The sequence below is a fragment of the Hemiscyllium ocellatum genome, chromosome 9 (assembly GCF_020745735.1).
Source record: "Hemiscyllium ocellatum isolate sHemOce1 chromosome 9, sHemOce1.pat.X.cur, whole genome shotgun sequence".
Lineage (NCBI taxonomy): Eukaryota > Metazoa > Chordata > Chondrichthyes > Orectolobiformes > Hemiscylliidae > Hemiscyllium > Hemiscyllium ocellatum.
In genome coordinates, this window is record NC_083409.1 from 55,858,164 (window position 1) to 55,880,507 (window position 22,344).

The 22,344-nt window shown below is 39.4% G+C and overlaps 1 protein-coding gene across 2 annotated transcripts in view; it reads left to right on the forward strand.

Annotated features, from left to right (window-relative positions):
• The first annotated feature begins 10,786 nt into the window (after nt 1–10,786).
• The window catches only part of atg4c (autophagy related 4C, cysteine peptidase), a 49,927-nt gene continuing 38,369 nt past the window's right edge, over nt 10,787–22,344 (forward strand). The window contains exons 1-3 of one of the 2 annotated variants that reach the window (XM_060829762.1): nt 10,787–10,896; nt 16,350–16,533; nt 21,256–21,339. In XM_060829762.1, the coding sequence (XP_060685745.1) occupies nt 16,458–16,533; nt 21,256–21,339 (160 nt within the window). In that variant the 5' untranslated portion in view covers nt 10,787–10,896; nt 16,350–16,457. The other variant, XM_060829763.1, reaches the window with a different exon arrangement.

Consider the following 22,344-nt stretch of genomic DNA (forward strand, 5'->3'; position numbering starts at 1 on the left):
ACCCTGTCTTTCGCATTCTTATTTGTCCTTCCAAAATGGACAACCTCACACTTGACAGGGTTGAATTCCATCTGCCACTCCTCAGCCCAGCTCTGCATCATATCTAAGTCCCTTTGCAACTGACAACAGCCCTTCTCACTATCCACAACTCCACCAATCTTCGCCACTGGCTTAGCTTCTTTTACCACACCTTATCCCAGAATGCCTTTCTTTAATGGCCAGCACTGTGTCCTTAAGTGTCCCTTTCCCACAGCGGAAACACCTGAAGCTTTTCACCTCCTTTCCACCCTCTTGGGCTTCATTTTCACACTGTGGTAAATTCTTACCACTGCTCTCTACTCTTGGTTTCATGGTGTAGGATCTCCCCTTCTCCCAACTTCTATCCCTCACAGGACGAATTCTGGCCAGAAGCTTGTCTTATGCACCAACATGTACTCATCTGCTAATTCTGTTGCCCTTCTCACTTCCTGAATATTCTATTCTTCCACAAGAATTCTAACCATCTCTGAAAGTAAGTTTCTAAACTCCTCAAGCAGCATAATCTCTCTTAGAGTCTCAAAGGTCCTATCTTTACGTCAAACAGGGTATCCGCTAACTAAAACTCAACTACTTCAACTTTGTCTTTACCTTTTGCTTCATGCTGTGACTTATGACAGTGGGATCTGGTTACCACACAGTCTGGGAAAATACCAAGATATTTCTGTTTTAACTCCTCGGTTTTGATCCCATTGATCAAAGTGTCTATGTTTAATTCTTTCAAACTCAACGTAAGTGTGATCTAGTTCCTTCTTTGTGTTCCTGAACCATTGTCTATGTGCTTCTGGTACCAATTCAGAAGTACTTACAATAGCTGATTTAACCTCTTCATAATCTATTGACCCCTCATCTGACAGTGCGCCAAACACCTCATTAGCTCTGCCTACCGGTTTAGTCTGAAGTAGCATTACCCACTCCATCTGCATCACCAATTTTTCAAATGAAATAAAGAAGGCTTCAACATCTTTTTCATCAACTGTGGCAGAGTTTTAACATATTTATATATATCACTACCTAGTCTTTTAATCTCCATCATGTTGACTTTATTTTGCTGACTAAGTTGCATCTTCTCATGTTCAAATTCTCTTTTTGCTCAGTTAAGAACCTTCTCTCTTTTTCTTTTTCCTCTCTCTCTCTTTCTCTCACCCTTCCTTCTCGCTCTCTTTGCTCAGCCAAGAATCTTCTCTCTCTCTCTCTATTTTTCTCTCTCTGCCTCGCTTCTCGCTCCCTCTCTCTATTTATCTTATAATTCCATTTTCCTCAATTGTAATTTAAATTTTACTACCTCCATTACACTTGTCTGTTTCTCTGACACACCTAATTGTTTGAGTAATTCCCTGATTTTCAGCTTTACTTTTGTCCTTGGTTAAACCCAAATCTAACTTATTTGCTAATTCTAATTTGCTATTTGCCTTTTTCTTTCCTTGTAAACTTTCTTTGCAAATTTGAGAATAATCTTCAATTCCCAGACCTGCTTTAGCAATTTTAAGAGCCATTTTTCTCACTTAATTTAATCAACCACAAGTCACCGAAATTAAACAAAATGCCTGACCTAAGTTTTATTTAAAGATCTAGGACACTCACCTGAAAGTGTTTAAATCTGCTGGGATTTTTTGTACCCCCAAATCTATTCAAATCTGTCCAAATTAGTTCAAATCGTGAAGATGAGCCCCCAAACTGTTACAACACAGGGTAAACTACCCTGCTTAATTTAAACCAGCAGCACAGAAAAGATTTATCCAGTGCAGCAATCTGTGAAAATTTGAGAGGCCAAGAACTATTTAAAATAAAAATTAATTAACTAACAACTATTTACAACTTCCTCAAACCTATCTTTTACCTTCTCCTTCGAATACTAGTCTGATAAAACTCCCAGCTTTCGGTTCTCTGTATTTCCATCTCCTTTTCTTCTTCTTGGGGATTCTGCTTTATAGGTTAATGATCGATAAAGGTACTTTCAGAGAACTATTTTTCAGGCAGTCTCTTCATGCTGGCTTGGCACTCTACTCCCAACTGTTTAATTTTCCCTGGTCTTATACCCCCAAAGCATCATATTGTGACATTGGTTTTTAAGATTGTCAATATACTAAATTCAAACTTGATTGGAATTTGGTATTTTTCGAGGTATAATTTAAATTGATTGGCCTAATTCGAATCTGTTTTTGTCTCCAGGCAACCAGCTACCCCAGTAGCTGGATCACATGTCACATTGCGTCTTATTGAGAATACTTGGTGCTGTCACTGCTCGCTTTTAACTCTCGTAAACGTACAGTACACCTACATCTTCATAACAATACCAAACACCTTCTTCACCACCCTATGTAACTGCAACTCCACTTTCAAGAAAATATGCATCTGCATCTCCAGGTCTCTTTATTCAGCAACACTCCCCAGGGCCCTACCATTAACTGTATAGGTCCTGCCCTACTTTGCCTTACCAAAATGCAACACCTCACATTTATTTAAATTAAGCTGTGTCTGTCATTCCTGAGCCCATCTGATCATGATCACATTTTACTCTGAGATAATCTTCTGCACTGTCCACTACACCACCTATTTTGGTGTCATCTGCGAACTTACTAACCATAATCTCCTATATTCACATCCAAATCATTTATATAAGTGATGAAAAGCAGTGGACCCAGCACCAATCCTTGTGGCATACTGCTGGTCACAGGTCTCCAGTCTGAAAAGATCCCTCTACATCCATCCTCTGTCTCCTATCTTCAAGATGTGGAGGTGCCAGCATTGGACTGGTGTGGACAAGTTTAAAAATCATACAACACCAGGTTATAGTCCAACAGGTTTATTTGGAAGTACTAGCTTTCAGAGTGCTGCTACTTCATCAGGTATCTGTCCTTAATTTTGTCTCCAATTGGCTTGCTCACCGTCAATCCCAAGTAATCCAACTGTACCAATCGGTCTGCCATGTGAAGCTTTGTTAAAGTTCATACTGACAATGTCTACAGTTCTGTGGTCATTAATCTTTTGTGTCACCTCTTCAAAAGAACACAATCAAGTTATTGAGACATGATTTTCCACGAACAGCTACAATATCACAATTCAAACTTGATTGGGATTGAATCCATGCCAGATTTTGTATATTTAATTCATAGCTGCTTGGTGTAAAGACAATGTTATGGACTCGGCCCGACCCCTCAAAACATTTTTAAGCAGGTAGCCCAGACTGTAACTTTGCTATTTGTTTCAGGTAAGTGTACAGTGGATATCCCCAGAGTGAATTAGCTGGTCGAACTACCAAGTTTTAAACAAGCAGAATTTATTTCCAAAATTATGGAATGAAACACAATGAACAGAAAATAGAATACCTGAATAACTTATCCTATCCAAAAACACAACAGACTATCCCGGCCTTATGATGTTGTTCCAAATATATTTGCAACAATCCCCATAAATACCGTCTTGGCACAAAAGGTAAAATCAAGCAAAGACTGACAGGTTTTAAGTCAGAGAGAGAATACCAGGGTGGATTTGCTTCCAGCAGCTTTTCTTTACACACCCTGCTGCTGAACCAACTCTAATCTAAATGAAGACTAGCTGCACAGCTATTCTGGCCACTCCACTTTGATTATACCGGTTTTTTTTAAGAACATAGAACATTACAGCACAGTACAGGCCCTTCGGCCCTCCATGTTGCGCCAACCTGTCATACCAATCTGAAGCCCGTACATTCTCCCCGTGTCTGCATAGGTTTCCTCCGGGTGCTCCGGTTTCCTCCCACAATCCAAAAATGTGCAGGTTAGGTGAATTGGCCATGCTAAATTGCCCGTAGTGTTAGGTGAAGGGGTAAATGTAGGGGAATGGGTCTGGGTGGGTTGCGCTCGGCGGGTTGGTGTGGACTTGTTGGGCCGAAGGGCCTGTTTCCACACAGTAAGTAATCTAATCTAACCTACACTATTCCATGTACGTCCATATGCTTATCCAATGACAACTTAATTGGACTTAAAGTTGGCGGATCTACTACCGTTGCAGGCAAAGCATTCCATACGCTTACTACTCTCTGAGTAAAGAAACTAATTCTGACATCTGTCCTGTATCTATCACCCCTCAATTTAAAACTATGCCCCCTCGTGCTCGCCGTCACCGTTCTTGGAAAAAGGCTCTCCCTGTCCACCCTATCTACCCCTCTGATTATCTTATATGTCTCAATTAAGTCATCTCTCAACCTTCTTTTCTCTAATGAAAACAGCCTCAAGTCCCTCAGCCTTCCCTCGTAAGACCTTCCCTCCATACCAGGCAACATCCTAGTAAATCTCCTTTGCACCCTTTCCAAAGCTTCCACATCCTAAAAGACATGAAAGACTTAGGTTGGAGGCATTATCTGTTAGGAGTAAACAAAAAGGACCCCAATAAACCTTTCAAACCCAGCTTAGTTGGAGCCTGGTCAAATACCCCCTCTTTGGAAAAACTTCAAGGGCACAGTAACTTTGAGAAAAGGGGGTGACCTTATAGAGGTTTACATAATCATGAGGGGCATGGATAGGATAAATAGACAAAGTCTTTTCCCTGGGATCAGGGAGTCCAGATCTAAAGGGCATAGGTTTAGGGTGAGAGGGGAAAGATATAAAAGAGACCTAAGGGACAACTTTTTCACACACAGGGCTGTATGTGTATTGAATGAGCTGCCAGAGGAAGTGGTGGAGGCTGGTACAATTCCAACATTTAAAAGAGCATTTGGATGGGTATATGAATAGGAAGGGTATGGAGGGATATGGGCCATGTGCTGGCAGGTGGGATTAGATTGGGTTGGGACACCTGGTCGGCATGGACGGGTTGGACCAAAGGGTCTGTTTCCATGCTGTACATCTCTATGACTCTATGACCAGCTTTGTGACACCAACAGTCTATCTATCAATGTCAGCAAAACAAAGGAGCTGGTCATTGATGTCAGGAAGCAGAATGGAGGGAACACTTTTGTCCGCATCAATGGTGTTGAAGTGGAAATAGTAGATATCAACAAGCTCCTGGGAGTGATGATCACCAACAATCTGTCCTGGTCTCTGCACGTCAATGTGATGGTCAAGAAAGGACAGCAAGGTCTCTCTCTATTTCCTCTGGATGCTAAGGAAATTTAGCATGTCCACAAATTTTTGGAGGTGCACCACAGAAGCATCTATCTGGATCCATTACAGCATGGTATGGTTGCTATTCTTCCTAAGATCACAAGAAATTACAGAGAGTCATGAACACAGCACAGTAATTCGCTCAAACCAGTCTTCCAACTATATATGTCCCACTGCCTCGGAAAAACAACTAAGACCCCTCCCACCCTGACAATACTCCCTTCCATCCTCTTCCTTCAGGCAGAAGGTATAAAAGTTTGAATACACTTACAAATTCAAGAACAGTTTCTTCCCTGTTATCAGACTTTTGAAAGAGCCTCTCAAATTTTAATTCTGATCTCTGTATCTGTGGCTGTAACACTGTATTCTGCATTCTGTTCTGCTCCCCTGGTGCACTTTGTATGTATGATCTGCCTGTATATCACACAAAACAACACTTTTCACTCTCTTTCCATACATGTGACAACAATAAATCAAACTATATTAATCTATTTCCAGATTTCAGTTTAGACCAGTCAGTTTAATATAAGTAAGTGTAAGGTCTTGCATTTTAGAAAGTCAAATCAAGGTAGAGGTTTCATGGTGAATGGTAGGACCTTAAGGAGTGTAGTGGAACAGATGCATCTCAGAATTCAGGTTCACAGTTGTCTGAAAGTGGAGTCACAGGTAGGCAGGGCAGTGAAGCAGGCTTTTGACATTTTGGCATTCATCAGTCAGGGCATTGAGTATAAACGTTAGGAAGTTATGTTGCTGTTGTACAGGATGTTGGTGAAGCCGCACATGGAGGACAGTGTTCAGTTTTCATAAACCTTGTTATAGGAGTGATGTTATTAAGCTGGAAAGAGTGCAGAAGAAATTTATAAGGATATTGCCTTGACTCAATGGTCTGAGTTAGAGGGAGAGGTTGGATAGAGTCATAGAGATGTACAGCACAGAGACAGATCCTTCAGTCCAACTCGTCCATGCCAACCAGATATCCCAACCCAATCTAGTCCTACCTGCCAGCACCTGGCCCATATCCCTCCAAACCTTTCCTATTCATATACCCATCCAGATGCCTTTTAAATGTTGCAATTGTACTAGCCTCCACTACTTCATTTGGCAGCTCATTCTTTACATGTTCAATCCTCTGCATGAAAAAATTGCCCCTTAGGTCTCTTTTATATCTTTCCCCTCTCAACCTGAACCTATGCTCTCTAGTTCTGGACTCCCCAACCTCAGGGAAAACATGTCTATTTATCCTATCCATGCTCCTCATAATTTTGTAAACCTCTATAAGATCACCTCTCAGTCTCCAACGCCTCAGGGAAAACAGCGCTAGCCTATTCAACCTCTCCCTGTAGCTCAAATCCTCCAACCCTGGCAACATCCCTGTAAATCTTTTCTGTTCATAACATCCTTCCGATAGGAAGGAGACCAGAATTGTACGCAATATTCCAGATGTGGCCCAACCAATGTCCCGTACAACCGCAACATGACCTCCCCACTCCTGTACTCAATACTCTGACCAATAAAAGAAAGCATACCAAACGGCTTCTCACTATCCTATCTACCTGCGACTTCACTTTCAAGGAGCTATGAACCTGCACTCCAATATCTATTTGTTCAGCAACACTCCCTAGGACCTAGGATTGTGGGCGGCACGGTGGCACAGTGGTTAGCACTGCTGCCTCACAGCGCCAGAAACCCAGGTTCAATTCCAGCCTCAGGCAACTGTCTGTGTGGAGTTTGCACATTCTCCCCGTGTCTGCGTGGGTTTCCTCCGGTTGCTCCGGTTTCCTCCCACAGTCCAAAAATGTGCAGTTTAGGTGAATTGGCCGTGCTAAATTGCCCATAGGTGAAGGGTAAATGAATGGGTCTGGGTGGGTTGCTCTTTGGAGGGTCGGTGTGGACTTGTTGGGCTGAAGGGCCTGTTTCCACACTGTAAGTAATCTAAATCGAGAAACCTTACCATTAAGTGTATAAGTCCTGCTAAGATTTGCCTTCCCTAAATGCAGCACCTCGCATTTGTCTGCATTAAACTCCATCTGCCACTTCTCAGCCCATTGGCCCATCTGATCAAGATCCCGTTGTAATCGGAAGTATCCCTCTTCGCTGTCCACTACATCTCCAACTTTGGTGTCACCTGCAAACTTACTAACTGTACCTCTTATGCTCACATCCAAATCATTTAATAAATAATGAAAAGTAGTGGACCCAGCACTGATCCTTGTGGCACTCACTGGTCACAGGCCTCTATTCCGAAAAACAACCCTCCACCACCACCTTCTGTCATCTACCTTTGAACCAGTTCTGTATCCAAATGACTAATTCTCCCTTTATTCGGTGAGATCTAACCTTACTAACCAGTCTCCCATGGGGAACCTTGTTGAATGCCTTACTGAAGTCCATATAGATCACTTCCAATGTTCTGCCCTCATGAATCCTCTTTGTTACTTCTTCAAAAAACTCAATCAAGTTTGTGAGACATGATTTCCCACGCACAAAAGCCATATTGATTATCCCTCATCAGTCCTTGCCCTTCCAAATACATGTACATCCTGTCCCTTAGGATTCCCTCCAACAATTGCCAACCACGGACGTCAGGCTCACTGGTCTATTGTACCTTGGCTTGTCCTTATCATCTTTCTTAAACAGTGGCACCACGTTAGCCAACCTCCAGGCTTCTGGCACCTCACCTATGACTATCGATGACACAAATATCTCAGTAAGAGGCCTAGCAATCACTTCCCTAGCTTCCCACAGAGTCCTAGGGTACAGATGGGGATTTATCCACTTTTATGCATTTCAAGACATCCAGCACTTCCTCCTCTGTAATATGGACATTTTTCAAGATGTCACCATCTATTTCCCTACATTCTAAATTTTCCATGTCCTTTTCCACAGTAAATACTGATGCAAAATACTCATTTAGTATCTCCCCTATCTCCTGCAGTTCCACATAGAGGCCACCTTGCTGATCTTCAAGGGGCCCTATTCTCTCCCTAGTTACCCTTTTGATCTTAAGGTATTTGTAAAAACCCTGTGGATTCTCCTTAGCTTTATTTGCCACAGCAATCTCATGTCCCTTTTTTGCCCCTGATTTTTCTCAAAACTCCTACTGCCTTTTTCCCATTTTAAGGATTCACTCGATCTATCTTGTCTATACCTTACATATGCTTCCTTATTTTTCTTTAGTCATCCAGTATTCCCTATACCTACCAGCCTTTCCTTTCAACCTAACAGGAATATACTTTCCCTGGAGTCTCGTTATCTCATTTTCCAGCCGTCCCTTTATCTTCAAACATTCGCGGCCAATCAGCTTTTGAAAGCTCTTGCCTAATGCTGTCAAAATTGGCCTTCTTCCAATTTAGAACTTCAACTTTTAGATCTGGTCAAACATTTTCCAACACTATTTTAAAACTAATAGAATGGTCGCTGGTCCCAAAGTGCTTCCTCACTGACACCTCAGTAACCTGCCCTGCCTTATTTCCCAAGAGTAGGTCAAGTTTTGCACCTTCCCTAGTGGGTACATCCACATACTGAATCAGAAAATTTTCTTGTACACACTTAACAAATTCCTCTCCATTTAAACCCTTAACACTATGGCAGTCCCAATCTATGTTTGGAAAGTTAAAATCCCCTATCATAACCACTCTATTATTCTTACAGATAACTGAGATTTCCTGACAAATTTGTTTCTCAATTTCCCTCTGACTATAAGGGGTCTATAATAAAATCCCAATAAGGTAATCATCCCTTTCTTATTTCTCAGTCCACCCAAATAACTTCCCTGGATGTATTTCCAGGAATATCCTCCCTCAGTACAGCTGTAATGCTATCCCTGATCAAAAACACCACTTCCCTTCCTCTCTTGCCTCCCTTTCTATCCTTCCTGTAGCATTTGTATCCTGGAACATTAAGCTGCCAGTCCTGTCCATCCCTGAGCCATCCTCTCGAGCAGTTCTAGCAAATTGCCTTGCCAGTATATTCATCCCCTTCCAATTTAGGTGCAATCCGTCCTTCTTGTACAGATCACTTCTACCCCAAAAGAGATTCCAATGATCCAAAAATTTGAATCCATCTTACATACACCAGCTCCTCAGCCATGGATTCATTTGCTCTATCCTCCTATTCCTGCCCTCACTAGCTTGTAGCACCGGGAGTAATCTAGATATTACTACTCTCGAGAACCTCCTTTTTAAATTCCTGCCTATCTCTCTGTAATCTCCCTTCAGAATCTCATCCTTTTCCCTTCATATGTCATTGGTTCCAATGTGTAAAATGACCTCCTGCTGCCCCTCTCCCCCTTGAGAACATTCTGCACCCTCTGAGACTTCATTGATCCTGGAACCAGGGAAGCAACACACCATTCTGATTTTTTGCTGCTGGCCACAGAAACGTCTGTACCTCAGACAAGAGTCCCCTAAGACAATCGATCGCTTGGAACCCGACGTACCTCTCATTACATTAGAGCCAGTTTCAATTAAGAAACATGGCTGTTTGTGCTAATTTCCCCTAAGAATCTATCACCCCCTACATTTTCCAAAACAACATACTTGTTTGAAATGGGGATAGACACAGAAGACTCCTGCACTATCTGCCTACCTCTCTTACCTTTCCTGGAGTTAACCCAACTATGTGACTGTATCTGAGACATCCACCCCTTCCTGTAACTGCCATCCATCACATCCCCATGGGCTTTTAAATTCCTCATTGCCTCTAACTGCCTCTCCAACCGATCCATTTGATCTGATAAGATTCACAACTAGTGGCATTTATTGCAGATATAATCCACAGTAACCCGTACACTCTCCCTGAACTCCCAAATCTGACAAGAAAGCGTGTCACTCTGCTAAGGGCCATTTTTACTTCTTTCAATCTACAGACGCAGAAAATAGCTGTCTTATTCCCCTACAAAACACTGCTCCAGGTTAAAGTAATACTTATGGCTTATATTTTAAGTTTAATTAAGAGACATAGCTCAATAAAACATATAATCAAGAAAGAACCTAATCTACTCACGACTGCAGAATTATTTTAAGGCTATGCTTAAAACATCCACTTATCTGTTTCTGTGCTGTGACCTCTCCTAACATATTCCTCCAAGATATGCTTAGACTTTTTCTTTAGAGCATAGGAGACTGGGGGGGGGGGACTTTATAGTGGTGTATATGATCATGAGAGGCATAGATAAGCTTGAATGCACTCAGTCATTTTCCCAGGGTTGGGGGATCGAAGACGAAAGGGCATCAATTTAATGTTAGAGGGGAAGAATAAAGGGGAACCTGAAGGGCAACTTTTTTTTACACAGAGTGTGGTAGGCATCTGGAATGATATGCGAGCGAAAGTTGTTGAGGGAGGTATGTTAACAATATTTAAAAGGCAAATACATGGATAGGAAAAGATTAGAATGATATGGGCCAAGTATAGGGAAATGGGGTTAGTGTGGACGGACTTTTAATCGGTTTAGAGCAAAAGGCATGTCTCAGCGCTATAATATTCTATAATACATTTACAATCTATTATAAATATTAATTCCTAATTTACAGTCTCATGACAACTTATATTTTATAACGTATGCTGATTCCTCTTATCAAATACTGCACTATCGCCACCTTGCTCCAACCGTCACGTCACGTGAGACTATGTGGCTCCGAGCATGCGCCACTGCTCCGTCCCGGTCAGAGATGTTGGGCGGCGCCATCTTGGGGAAGGAGTTGCTCTTGCTGTCTCCTTCCGCGTGAATATGAATAATATATAGGCACACTATCAGAATGGGGATCTCGTAGTGATGGTATGTACAAGTGTCCTCGGAGAATGGGGACGGCTGTGGCTTGAGCTTGGTTTTTCGGTTGTTCCCTGTTGTACGCTCAGTGTTGCTGCATGATTGACAAGGGAAGCCAAGAACAAATCTGCGATAATCGTCTCCACTCGAACAGGGCGATGTAACTCACAGTAACAGTGCATTATTTCACAGGTCAATAACTATTTAAACAATAATCTGTTACAGTTTATTTGCTACTAGTTACAAAAGCACCCGCATTCATTTAGAATTATTTGTAAGTGGATTACCTGTATGGAAAATCGCCCGAAATGGGAGACACCGAAAAAGTTAATGACTATCTCTTTGCCTTGGTGTCATTTTAGAATATTGTTATTCGGGAAGCAGCACTCTTAAAGGTTTTGAATAACTGGTGCGAGATGAAATCCTGCGAATCATGCTGTATTTCATTTTCCCCACCCGCCCAATTTTGATAATTGACAGGAATGAATTGGGCAAATTTAAGGAGAATAATTGAATTTTAAGTTCTGAATTTGCCTTTGACAATAAAAACCTTAAAATCTAATGCTGGTGCATCGCAAGACATTGAAGTAAAGAGAAATTTGTTAACTTCTGAAGTCCAAGACAGAGTCCAAACAATCCAGTCAAAATTCTCCAAGCTTTCCCTTCTCTCAGCTGCCACTTTTATGTTCCTCATTAAAAGAGAAACCATAGTGAAGAATTCTTCTGGAGTCTGAACCCTTGGAATAAAGTGGCAATTGTAGTGTCACTTGGGTTGATTTCTTCACATTATATTTATATATCAGTTCCATTTACACTTGACTTTGAAATGTAATCATTACAGTAGCATTTGAATAGGACAGAAAATGTAATAGTTTGGAACCAAAAGTATAACATACTCTGCAAATAAAGCTGTGACTGAAATGTCTAATTAACTTTTAAAGTAAATATTTCTTTGTATATTGCTAGGTTGTATGGTAAACAGCAACTGACGTTTGAGGGAATATGATCATTTTGACAGTTATAGCTTGGTTAGGTTAACCAGCAAATCAGATGCTTTCCAAAAATAATTGTCTTATTACGTACCATGGCAAATTACGTTTGTGCCTTTTACGTTGAATATTTATCAGCAACGTAGATATAGCGCTAGAGTCAACATGAGAACTTAATGGCTTGTTGTAGCTATTTTACAGGAAAATATAACTTTTTTGTGATCTCAAAGTTCTGTCTTTGCCATGTCTAAAACAAGTGCGGGTAGTACTCCTATGATCCTAAACCTTGTATGAATCATCTACTTAGCTAATCAGAATAACATTTTAACCAACCTACCCTCTTACTGTTGGCATCCAGGCACGATTAAATTCTGCTCAATGAAAAGGGACTCATAACTACAGCATTCATCAAACTTAAAACACCTTTTATGTAGTATAATCTGTTTAGATTTATCATTATCTTCATCATCCTCATGTCATATCAAAGACCATGCCTGTTCACTCTGAAATTCAAATACCATTATACTTAAGTCACATTGAAAGCATCTGTTAGCATTTCTTAGGTATTCCCAAGATTTGTTTATTGCTGTTACTTTTTAATTTTCTGCTAATATAAGTAGATTTGCTTTATGTGTTTTTATAGCTGTCTGTGTGTTTGCAGTCAGGTGTACTGTCTCCTGTCATGGTGTTTGAACTATTTAGAAACCTGGTAACTGTCAAGATTTTTCACTCCTTGTGTCACAGTGAAATACTTAATTTGTTCCATGAAATATGAAGGGAATAACTTTCTTCAGTTTTTCTTAAAATTAGTGGGCAGTGTTCAACAGAGGATCCTTTTCTGACATGTGGTCATCAATTAGAGCCAGTTATTTGTCTGTAAAAGATACCATAGCACAATCTAGTAACTTAAACACTAGAACTGAGACTGGCATCTTAAGTTGAACTTTTTTAACCTTTTGTATCATTTTCAAAATTTAATTATGTATTCTACCATGGATTATCCATTCATTTTCCAAATTCTATCAAGTTCTAACCATGATTTGGAGATGCCAGAGTTGGACTGAGGTGTACAAAGTTTAAAAATTACACAACACCAGGTTATAGTCCAATAGGTTTAGTTGGAAGCACTAGCTTTCAGAGCATCGCTCCTTCATCAGGTGTTTGCTAACCAGGCCTTGCAGAAATTTAACAATTCATTTTTCTTGTAGATTCTATCCAGGAATTCTACTGAATCCAACCTTCAAGGGTTAATGATTCATCTAGTTGATAATGCCTTCCTTTTAATTTTACTTTGTGCAGTAAGCTGTGTCATGTTTTGTTTTCTTTTTGCTGCATACTGTGTCCATATATTACTTTCATTCTTCTTATGGTCCAGACTCCAAAAACATCAAAGGCTAATCATGTTCTAACAATTGAAATTTTTCACAAGCCCCTAGGGTTTTAGTTTTGGGCCCAAGAAAGTGTAGTTCTCAAACTTCACTTTTAATAACCGTCCAGTGGTACCATGTCAATTCAAGGCAAACAGGCATTAAAGGTAAAAATGCAGATGCCTTTGTCAACAAATAAGCTTTTATTTATAAAGATACAAATACATTGTCCACCTCCAATCCATATTGGTGCTTAGAGTCTCTTATATCTGAACACAGTGCAATTTCCCCCAATTAATCCAAAGGGATCAATGCTAGGTTTTATATAAATGATTTAGATGAGAATATAGAAGGCATGGTTAATAAGTTTGCAGAAGACACCATGTTTGGTGGTATAACGGATAGTAAAGAAGTTATCTGGGATTACAAAGAGTTCTTGATCAGTTAGATCAATGGACTGAAGAATGGCAAAGGAAGTTTAATTTGGATAAATGTGAATATTGCATTTTGGTGAAACAAATAAGAGTAGGACTTATACAATTAAATGTAGGACTTTGGGTAGTGTTATAGAACAGAAAGACCTAGTGGCTCAGCTACATAATTCTCTGAGGTTTGCATCACATTATAGATAGGCTAGTTAAGAGGGTGTTTAGCATGCTTGCCCTTATGGCACAGACCTTTGAGTATTGATGTTGGGATGTTATGTTGAGCTTGTACAGGATATTGGTGAGGCCTCTTCTGGAGTACTGTGTCCAGTTCTGATCATCCTGTTATAGGAATGATATTGTTAAGTGGGAGTGGGTTAAGAAGAGTTTTACCAGGATGTTGCCAGGAATGGAGGGTTTGATTTATAAGAGGCTTAATAGGCTGGAGCGTAGGCGGTTGAGGGATGACCCTATGGAGGCTTATAAAATCATGAAGATTTTATAGGTAAGGTGAACGGAGGTGTCTTTTCCCTAGTTTGGGGGATTTTAAGACCAGAGGACATATTTTTAAGGTGAGAGGAGAAAATCTTTAAAAACTTATGAGGGAGTGTTTTGCAAGGACAGGGTTTCGTGTATGGAATGAATTTCCAGAGAAAGTGGTGGATGTGGGTACAGTTACAATGTTTAAAAGACATTTGGATACGTACATAAATAAGAAATGTTTCGAGAGATATAGGCCAAGCTGGGACTAGTTTTAGTTTGGAAATATGGCCGGCTTGGACCGAAGTGTCTGTTTCTCTGCTGTGTGACTTTAATACCACCATCTGAATAAACTAAATAAAGATGTTGGCGGGGGGTTGGTTCTTGTGGCATAGTGATGGTGTCCCTAGCTCTGAGACAGGATGTCTAGGTTCAACTTTTTTTTACCTATACCAGTGGTGTGTAATAACATCTGAGTAGGTTGATTAGAAAATATCTATATAAATAAAGGGGGGGACCTCTTGTGACACAGTGATTGTGTCCCTCCTCTGGGCCAGGAGGCCTGGATTCAAACCAAATCTGGCAGTGTTTGATAAGATATCCAGATAGTTTGATTAAAAGTAACTACATATAAATAAAATTAATTAATAAAGGTTTTCAAAATAGACCTTAAACTTAGCACCTCTGGAAGTGGTGAGTATGAGTCTTATGTATTTAAATATTTGGAGCGGAGCTTCATCAAATGGTCATATGACAAAGGAAAATGTTCCATCAGGACTGATGCTATCAGGAGTTTAATGGGAGCAGGATTGGTGAGGAAAATTGGAGAAAGGAACAGAGAATATTTAGTAAGTTAATCTCGTTATCTAAAATTGATCTGAGAAAATAAATGAATGAGTTCTATAGCAAGATAGAACCCTTAATATGAGTTTGCTGTCGCCTTTTAATCATGTGCTGGAAATTTGCCTGCACTGACTAAACATAGCTGCAATCCCAGACTTAACTCATTTCTTAGCCAATTAGAAGTACTAGAGATGCTGACTTTACTTCAATAGCCAAGTCTCAGGAATTAATTGAATAAAATATTTCCAAGTATTGATTCCATCATCAAAAAACGTCAGGGTACCATTAAAACAGGTATGTTTTAAATAAATAATTTTCAATATTAAAGAATAATTAATATGTTAGAAATAAAGTAAATGTTAAAACAACAGAGGGAATGAGAAAGAAAAACGTTAATTTTGAAAATAACCTTTCTCTATATAAAATTGGGCATTTGAAATGTCCCTTTAGATATGTGCAGTTTGTATTACAATAAGAAAATGATTTATGACACTAGGATAGCTCAATACAGTATACTCTGGATATCTAAGTTCATCTACTAAGGTTAGATTAGATTACATACAGTGTGGAAACAGGCCCTTCGGCCCAATAAGTCCACACCGACCCACCGAAGCATATACCACCCAGACCCATACTCCTACATTTACCCCTTCACCTAACACTACGGGCAATTTAGCATGGCCAATTCACCTAACCTGCACATTTTTGGATCGTGGGAGGAAACCGGAGCACCCGGAGAAAACTCACGCAGATGGGGAGAATGTGCAAACTCCACACAGAGAGTCACCTGAGGCGGGAATTGAACCGGGTCTCTGGCACTGTGAGGCCGCAGTGCTAACCACTGTGCCACTGTGCTGCCCAGGTCTCTTAAGCACCACAGTTTCAGTTGTTCCACCATGAGTAACCATGCATCCAGTTATCTAGTTCCTAAATTTTGGAAATACCGCTCTTCACCTCAATGCCTGTCTGCCTCGTTTTCTTTTTGAGATACTTTGTCAAACCTATTTGTCATCTGATCTAAGTCTCCTTATGTGACTTCATATACAATATCTTATTCTATAATGTTCCAGTGGAGTCCCTTGGGACATTATATTTCATGAATATAAGTTGTTGTCATACGTTTGTCGCAGGGGTATGTATTTGAGTTAAGAATGTTTAATCAAAATTGCTTGTCATTGCAGTTATTTAATCCATTTAGTGTGGGGAGCTGGTGGCTAGAGGATTCACTCATTGGTCTTTCATATTACAAAGTATAGTTACTATTGAGTCATTTTAGCAATGTTTGTATCTTGAATTGCAGGAGAACCCTTATCAATTCAAATATTACATAACCAATACTTCACTGTTTCATCTCTCAGTGAGTTCTGTGCCTTGTGTTTGATGTCTGCTCCAATCTGGAATAGAGCAAAGTATTCCTGCATCAAAAGAACAGAAACTGGAATGGCAACAACAGCCAAAGGCTGAAAATGGACGATACCGAACCTGATGAAGTGGATAAACTGAAGGCGAAGTTTATGTCAGCATGGCACAATATGAAGTACAGTAGGTGTTATATGTGCATTTTCAGAGTGATTAGATTAAGCATACACATTGAACTATCAAAAGTCTACTAAATTTCAAACTAAGTGTTCATGTTAAAAAGTACAAACCAGTGACATGTGTAAGCCATGCACGTGAGACAGTACCACGTTTGATCTCTGATCCGGTTTAATTTTGGTGGTCTCTGGTAGTATAGTTAGCCTCAGCTGGGGAGGAGAAGGGTACTGCTGTTCCTTCTCTTGGTCTTGCTCCAGTGGCTGTTGACGGAAGTCATGTTGTGGATGTCGAATGAGAATAGAATTGGACATGCTATGATGGTCTCTATGATTGAGTAAGCACAGCAGATCAGGCAACATCAGAGGAACAGGAAAATGAAGGGCTTTTGCCTGAAATGTCAATTCTTCTGCTCCTTGGATGTTGTCTGAACCTGTTGTGCTTTTCTAGCACCACACTCTTGACTCTGATCTCCGGCATCTGCAGTCCTCACTTTCCACTCTGATTGTGTAAGCTATTTCATAGCATAATTCATGGGTTAGGAAGTTACTCAACTCAATGGGTCCATGCCAGTTCCCTGTAAAGGAATCTAGTAGCTCCCTATAGCGATCTATTTGCACCCAGTAGCCCTACAAGTTTATTTTCTTCAAGTATCCATCCAATTTCCTTTCAAAATCTTTCATTGTTTTTGCTTCCATCACTCTCATAGACAGCAAGTTCTTCCTTACATTCCCCTGCTTTTCTTGCCCAAAGTGTTAAACCTGTGACCCCCTAGTCATAGTGCAATCAGCTAATGGGAAGAAAATTTCCTTGTGTTACATTATCGCAACTTATCACAATCTTCTACACATCTATCAAATCTCCCCTCAATCTCTTTTAGGTAACTCCACCCTTTCCAAACTAGATTTTTAAGTAAATAAGCCCCATCCTTGAGATCAGGGCTCCTGCTAAAGTGTGTGGTCATGCAGCTATGTGGTCTGCATGCTGAGCTGCGTGCTAATGCATTGACTTCCAGGTTCAGAAGTTGCTGCTATGCAGGAGCCTTGGAGGTCCATGCACCAGAAATAAAATGAGAGATAGTATAACCTAAGACCATACTGATAAATCTCCTCTGTAGTCCCTCAAGACCTCCACTGCTTTCTTAAAATGTGGTGACCAGAACCAGATGCAGTACTCTGATTGGGACCTAACCAGACATCAACTTCAATGCCTTGTGTACTCAATGCCTGTGTTCCACTATTTTGAAGCCCAAAAATCCCATGTGCTCAACTAACTGCTCTCTCAGTACATCTTGTCACTTTCAAAGAACAATCCACATGAAACCACAGGTTCTTCTGCTCCTGTGGGTTACTTGGAATTAAGCTTTTAAGCCTAAATTGCTTCTCCCATCCCTTCTACAAAATGCAGACCTTACACCATCTACCAGAACCTGCTCCTTTCCATTCGAAAGCCAATTTTTAAAAATTAACTTTCACACTGGCTGTCCTATTCTATAAAGGTAAGTTTGCAACCAACCTTTTTATATGTTTAAAAAAAGCAAAGACTTGCAGGTGCTGGAAATATGAAATAAAAACAGAAAGGACTGGAGAAACTCAGCAGGTCTGACAGCATCTGTAAAGCAAAAAGGTGTTAATTTTTCAAGTCCAGTGATCCTTTGTCAGAACATTTGTCAACAGGTCACCGAACTCGAAATGTTAACTCAGCTTTTTTTTTCTGTAGTGGTTGCCAGATCTGCTAAGTTTCTCCAGTACTTTTTGTTTTTGTCTTTTATATGCTACATTTACTTGCACTTTTAAAAAATCCATTTAGACAGTAGCCATTATATTTTGTTCATCAACTTTCTCTACTACGTCATTAAAATATTCAATTAGATTTGTACAGCAAAATCTTGCCATTATGAACGACCAGTTGGAAGTGAAACTGCATCGTAACTGGCAGTAATGGAACTAGATCTTGACATGACCCAACACCATTAGAAGGGAAAAGGAAGTGAGACTGTGGTGACAAAGTCGATAAAGACTGCACTAATTGAGACCATGTTGATGCCTGGAGAATCTTGTCTGTGGCATGAATATTTACAAGCTTAACCCCTGTTTCAAGACTTGAGTGCATCTAGCCTGATACTTCAGTCTATGTAGAGGAAGTGAGGTATTGTTGAATGTAGTCGTTCAGATGCATCATTAAATGAAAACTTTCACTGCCTAGTGGATATTCAGTTGCTAATTCCTTGTCTATTGTGGGGGAATTGAATACAAAAGTAGGGAGTATATTGGTGAGATCACATCTGGGCTACAGTGTACAACATTTGTTTCTATATTTAAGATAGGACAGAAAGGTGTTGGAAGCAGTTTAGAACAGGTTTTCCACATGAATACCTAGGATGGGTGGTTGACTTATGAGAACAGGTTATATAGACTAGGCTTGTATTCATTGAAGTTTAGAAGAGCAGGAATTGGCTTGTTCGAAATATCAATGATTTAGAGAGTACTTGACAGGATGGATGTTGAAAGCATGTTTCCTCTGGTGAAATTAATCTGGAAGTAGAGATGACTGTTTCAGGAGTCGTCCGTTTAAGACAGATGAGAATTTTTTTCTGAGATTTGTGAATCTTTGGAACTTTCTTTCTCAGAAGACAATGGAAGTGAGAATCCTTGACAAAATTTAAGGCAGAAGTAGGCAGATACTTGATAAGCAAAAGCCTTGGAGTTGAAATTAAAATCTGATCAGTTGTGATCTTTCAGAATGTCAGAGCAGGCTTGAAGGTCCGAGAGCCTACTCCTGTGCCTAATTTACATGAATATAAAAAGTTCCTGTGGATCTCTTCAAAAAGGAGCAGAGATGTTCTCCAAGGTTATCAACTAACATTTGTTGCCCAATACAAACTGCATAAACAAAGTATCTGTTTCATTGCTATTTGTGACATCCTGATCCCATAATTCACTGACATATTTGCATTCAAAGCAACATTGCCTAATTTCAAATGTGATAAATTGGCTGTGTAGATCTTTGTGATATCCTAGGTGAAAAATGCTTAAAAAAAAGAGATACACCTGGCAACCACAGACCACTGGACTTAATGTAAATAGTGGAAAAAGTTTTAAAGATGTTAAATTAGACCAAAAATTGATTGGCATTTCAAAAATATGTTTTTTATAAATGTAAATCAATACAAATTTGTGAAAGGAAAATCATGCTTGCCTATCCTTTGATGAACGAATGGAGAGGGTCATGTAATGATATTGTGTTATACAGACTTTCAAAACGCATTTGATAAAAGTAAAACATAATAGGCCTCTTAGTAAATTGGAGTGCATAAAAGGAAAGGGGCAGTTGATCTGTTTATACAACTTAGGAATAGAAAGTGGTAAATGATTAGCTTTAGTGCCAACTTTGGGACAGTTGCTCTGTTTAGCATTGTGGAGATCTAGACTTGGGCATAATTGCAAATGTTGCGAATTACACAAAATATCAAAATGTAATATCCTATGCAGCTGGACCCTCAAGTTCTTTCGACTGCCATTGTTTCTAACTTTTCATTGTTAAGAATGTTCTAGTCTTTTTAAATATAAAACCTTTATCTACCTACATTAAATCCATTTGCCACAGTTTATCATTTACAAGTCTAGATATGTGGCTTTCCATCCTACCACCTAATTTAGTGATTTTGATGGTTTTTCTGAAGTAAATAAGGAACAACTATTTCCTGTGACAGGCAAGTCGGCAAGCAAAGGGTGCAGATTTAAACATTAAACAATAAAGGAATGAAGGTGCCAAAAGTAAAATATTGTTGTTACACAGTGCATTCCAGATCAGAAGTCACCATCTGACAGGGTGGTTGAAACATATTCAACAGTAACTTTTAAAGGGGAACTGGATAAATATTTGAAGAAGAAACATTTGCAAGGCGATGGGAGATGGTGGAGAAGAGGACAACTGATTGGAAAGCTCTTTGATCAGGCTATTGAAGTTACAAGTGATAAAAGTGCAATATGTTTTGACCACACTGCTACTCTGTAACAAAGTGAAGTTGAGTATTTCTGAAATTCAGGCTAAAAAAGAAAGTATTTTAGAATGAAATGAAGTGCTGATGCTGTTAAATTTATTCTGTAACCTTTTTTGACAAAAGACCTTATTCACCATAATCAAGATTATAAAATTCATGGTATTTCAAATTTGTTTATGATAAATGTTTGTAAAAACTTGTTTTTAAATGTAGCACAGATTTGTCTACCAATAATTTGACACAGACCAGAGGTAGAACTGGCCTGCGTGACTCATTACATGCCAGATAGCGCAATTATTATCTAAAGCCTTAGGAACATTTCTCAAATGTTTGCTTGGCAAATGCAAGTTTTAATGTGTAAGTAAGCTCTATTTTGTTGTATAACAATTCACTTTGAGCACGTCTGAAAGTATTGATGGTGTCAACACTATAAATGATCTATATTTCTTCTCTCTCCTTACCAGCAAGCTAATTTTATGCTGCTATGTCCAGCACCACTGCTACCCCCACGTACAATTGCACACGTTAGTGAAATCTATTTTCTTCAGATGCTAACTGTGCAGCTTTTTGCCAATGGTGGTTTTATTTAAAGAAAGTTAAAACAATGGGCTTCTGTATTCTGTCAGTGAAGCTTTGTCGGTTATTCTGGAAGTATTAGAAAATGCCCCATGAAGTGCTTTGTAGTGTTTCAAGCTAATAATACTCTTGTCTGTTTTCTATTTCTTCAGGCTGGGTTGTGAGAACCAAAACAAATTTTAGCAGGAATACTCCTGTCTTTTTGCTGGGAAAATGCTATCATTTCAAGTCAGAGGGTATGTACCAATACTTGCTTTTGATTTTCTAAAATGCTTTATTCATTTCAGTTTATAATTTGACACGAGGGAGGTTTTGTGGGTTTGCATTGTTATTTCAAGGACTAAATTTGTGTATAATGATTTAAAATAAAAATAGATAATGAAAAAGGGAGCATACAACTCAGCCTCCAAAAGAGCAAGATTCCATGATAGGTATGAATCTCTGAGAAGGAGGTGACCTGAAACTTTGGCTCACCAATTCGGTCTTCAATATTCACTAAATTCCTTGCATTTTCTGTTTTCTTTATTCATCTTTATAACATGCAGGGTTTCTTCTTTGCTTGTGGAATCAGAAGTCAAATCGCTCTTCTAGATGTTAAATGGTATTGCAGCAAGTTGGAAAGCGGCAATCCGCTTCCCAAAGTTCACCAGCATACAGGCCAAAATTAGCCAAAGTTGTTATTCTTCCTCTCTGTTGAACAATGTTCCATTTTGTACAAAGATGCTTCAAGATGTTGGAATACAACTGTGGTTTCTCATGTTGTTTACAAAATCCATTTCTGATAGTTATAATTGGGATAGAATGCATAGAAACATCCATGGCAGACCTAATGACCACCTGATTGATTTTAGAGTCATTTTAAAACTAGAGAAATTTCCTGACATCATCTTTCTTCTAGTTGAGTGTAAAGAGAAAGTCTTATTGAATAGAGTCATACTTTAACATTTAGATTAACATATTGAGTGATATACAGCATCAAATGCCATAACAGGAAAAATTAATTTAAGAGTATAACATGCACCTTGTGTCTGCTTAGTGCTTTGTAGTACAACATATCTAGATGTTTCGTAGGAGCATTATCAAACAAAACTCGTAACAATATCGAGAGATATTGTGCCCTGTTTTGAAAAAAAGGTGTAGTCATAAAGGTGATTGGTTTTAAAAAGCATTATAAATGAGGAAACAGTGGCAAAGGTATAGAGAGGAAATTTCAGTGTTTGAGGCCTTGGCATCTGAGCATG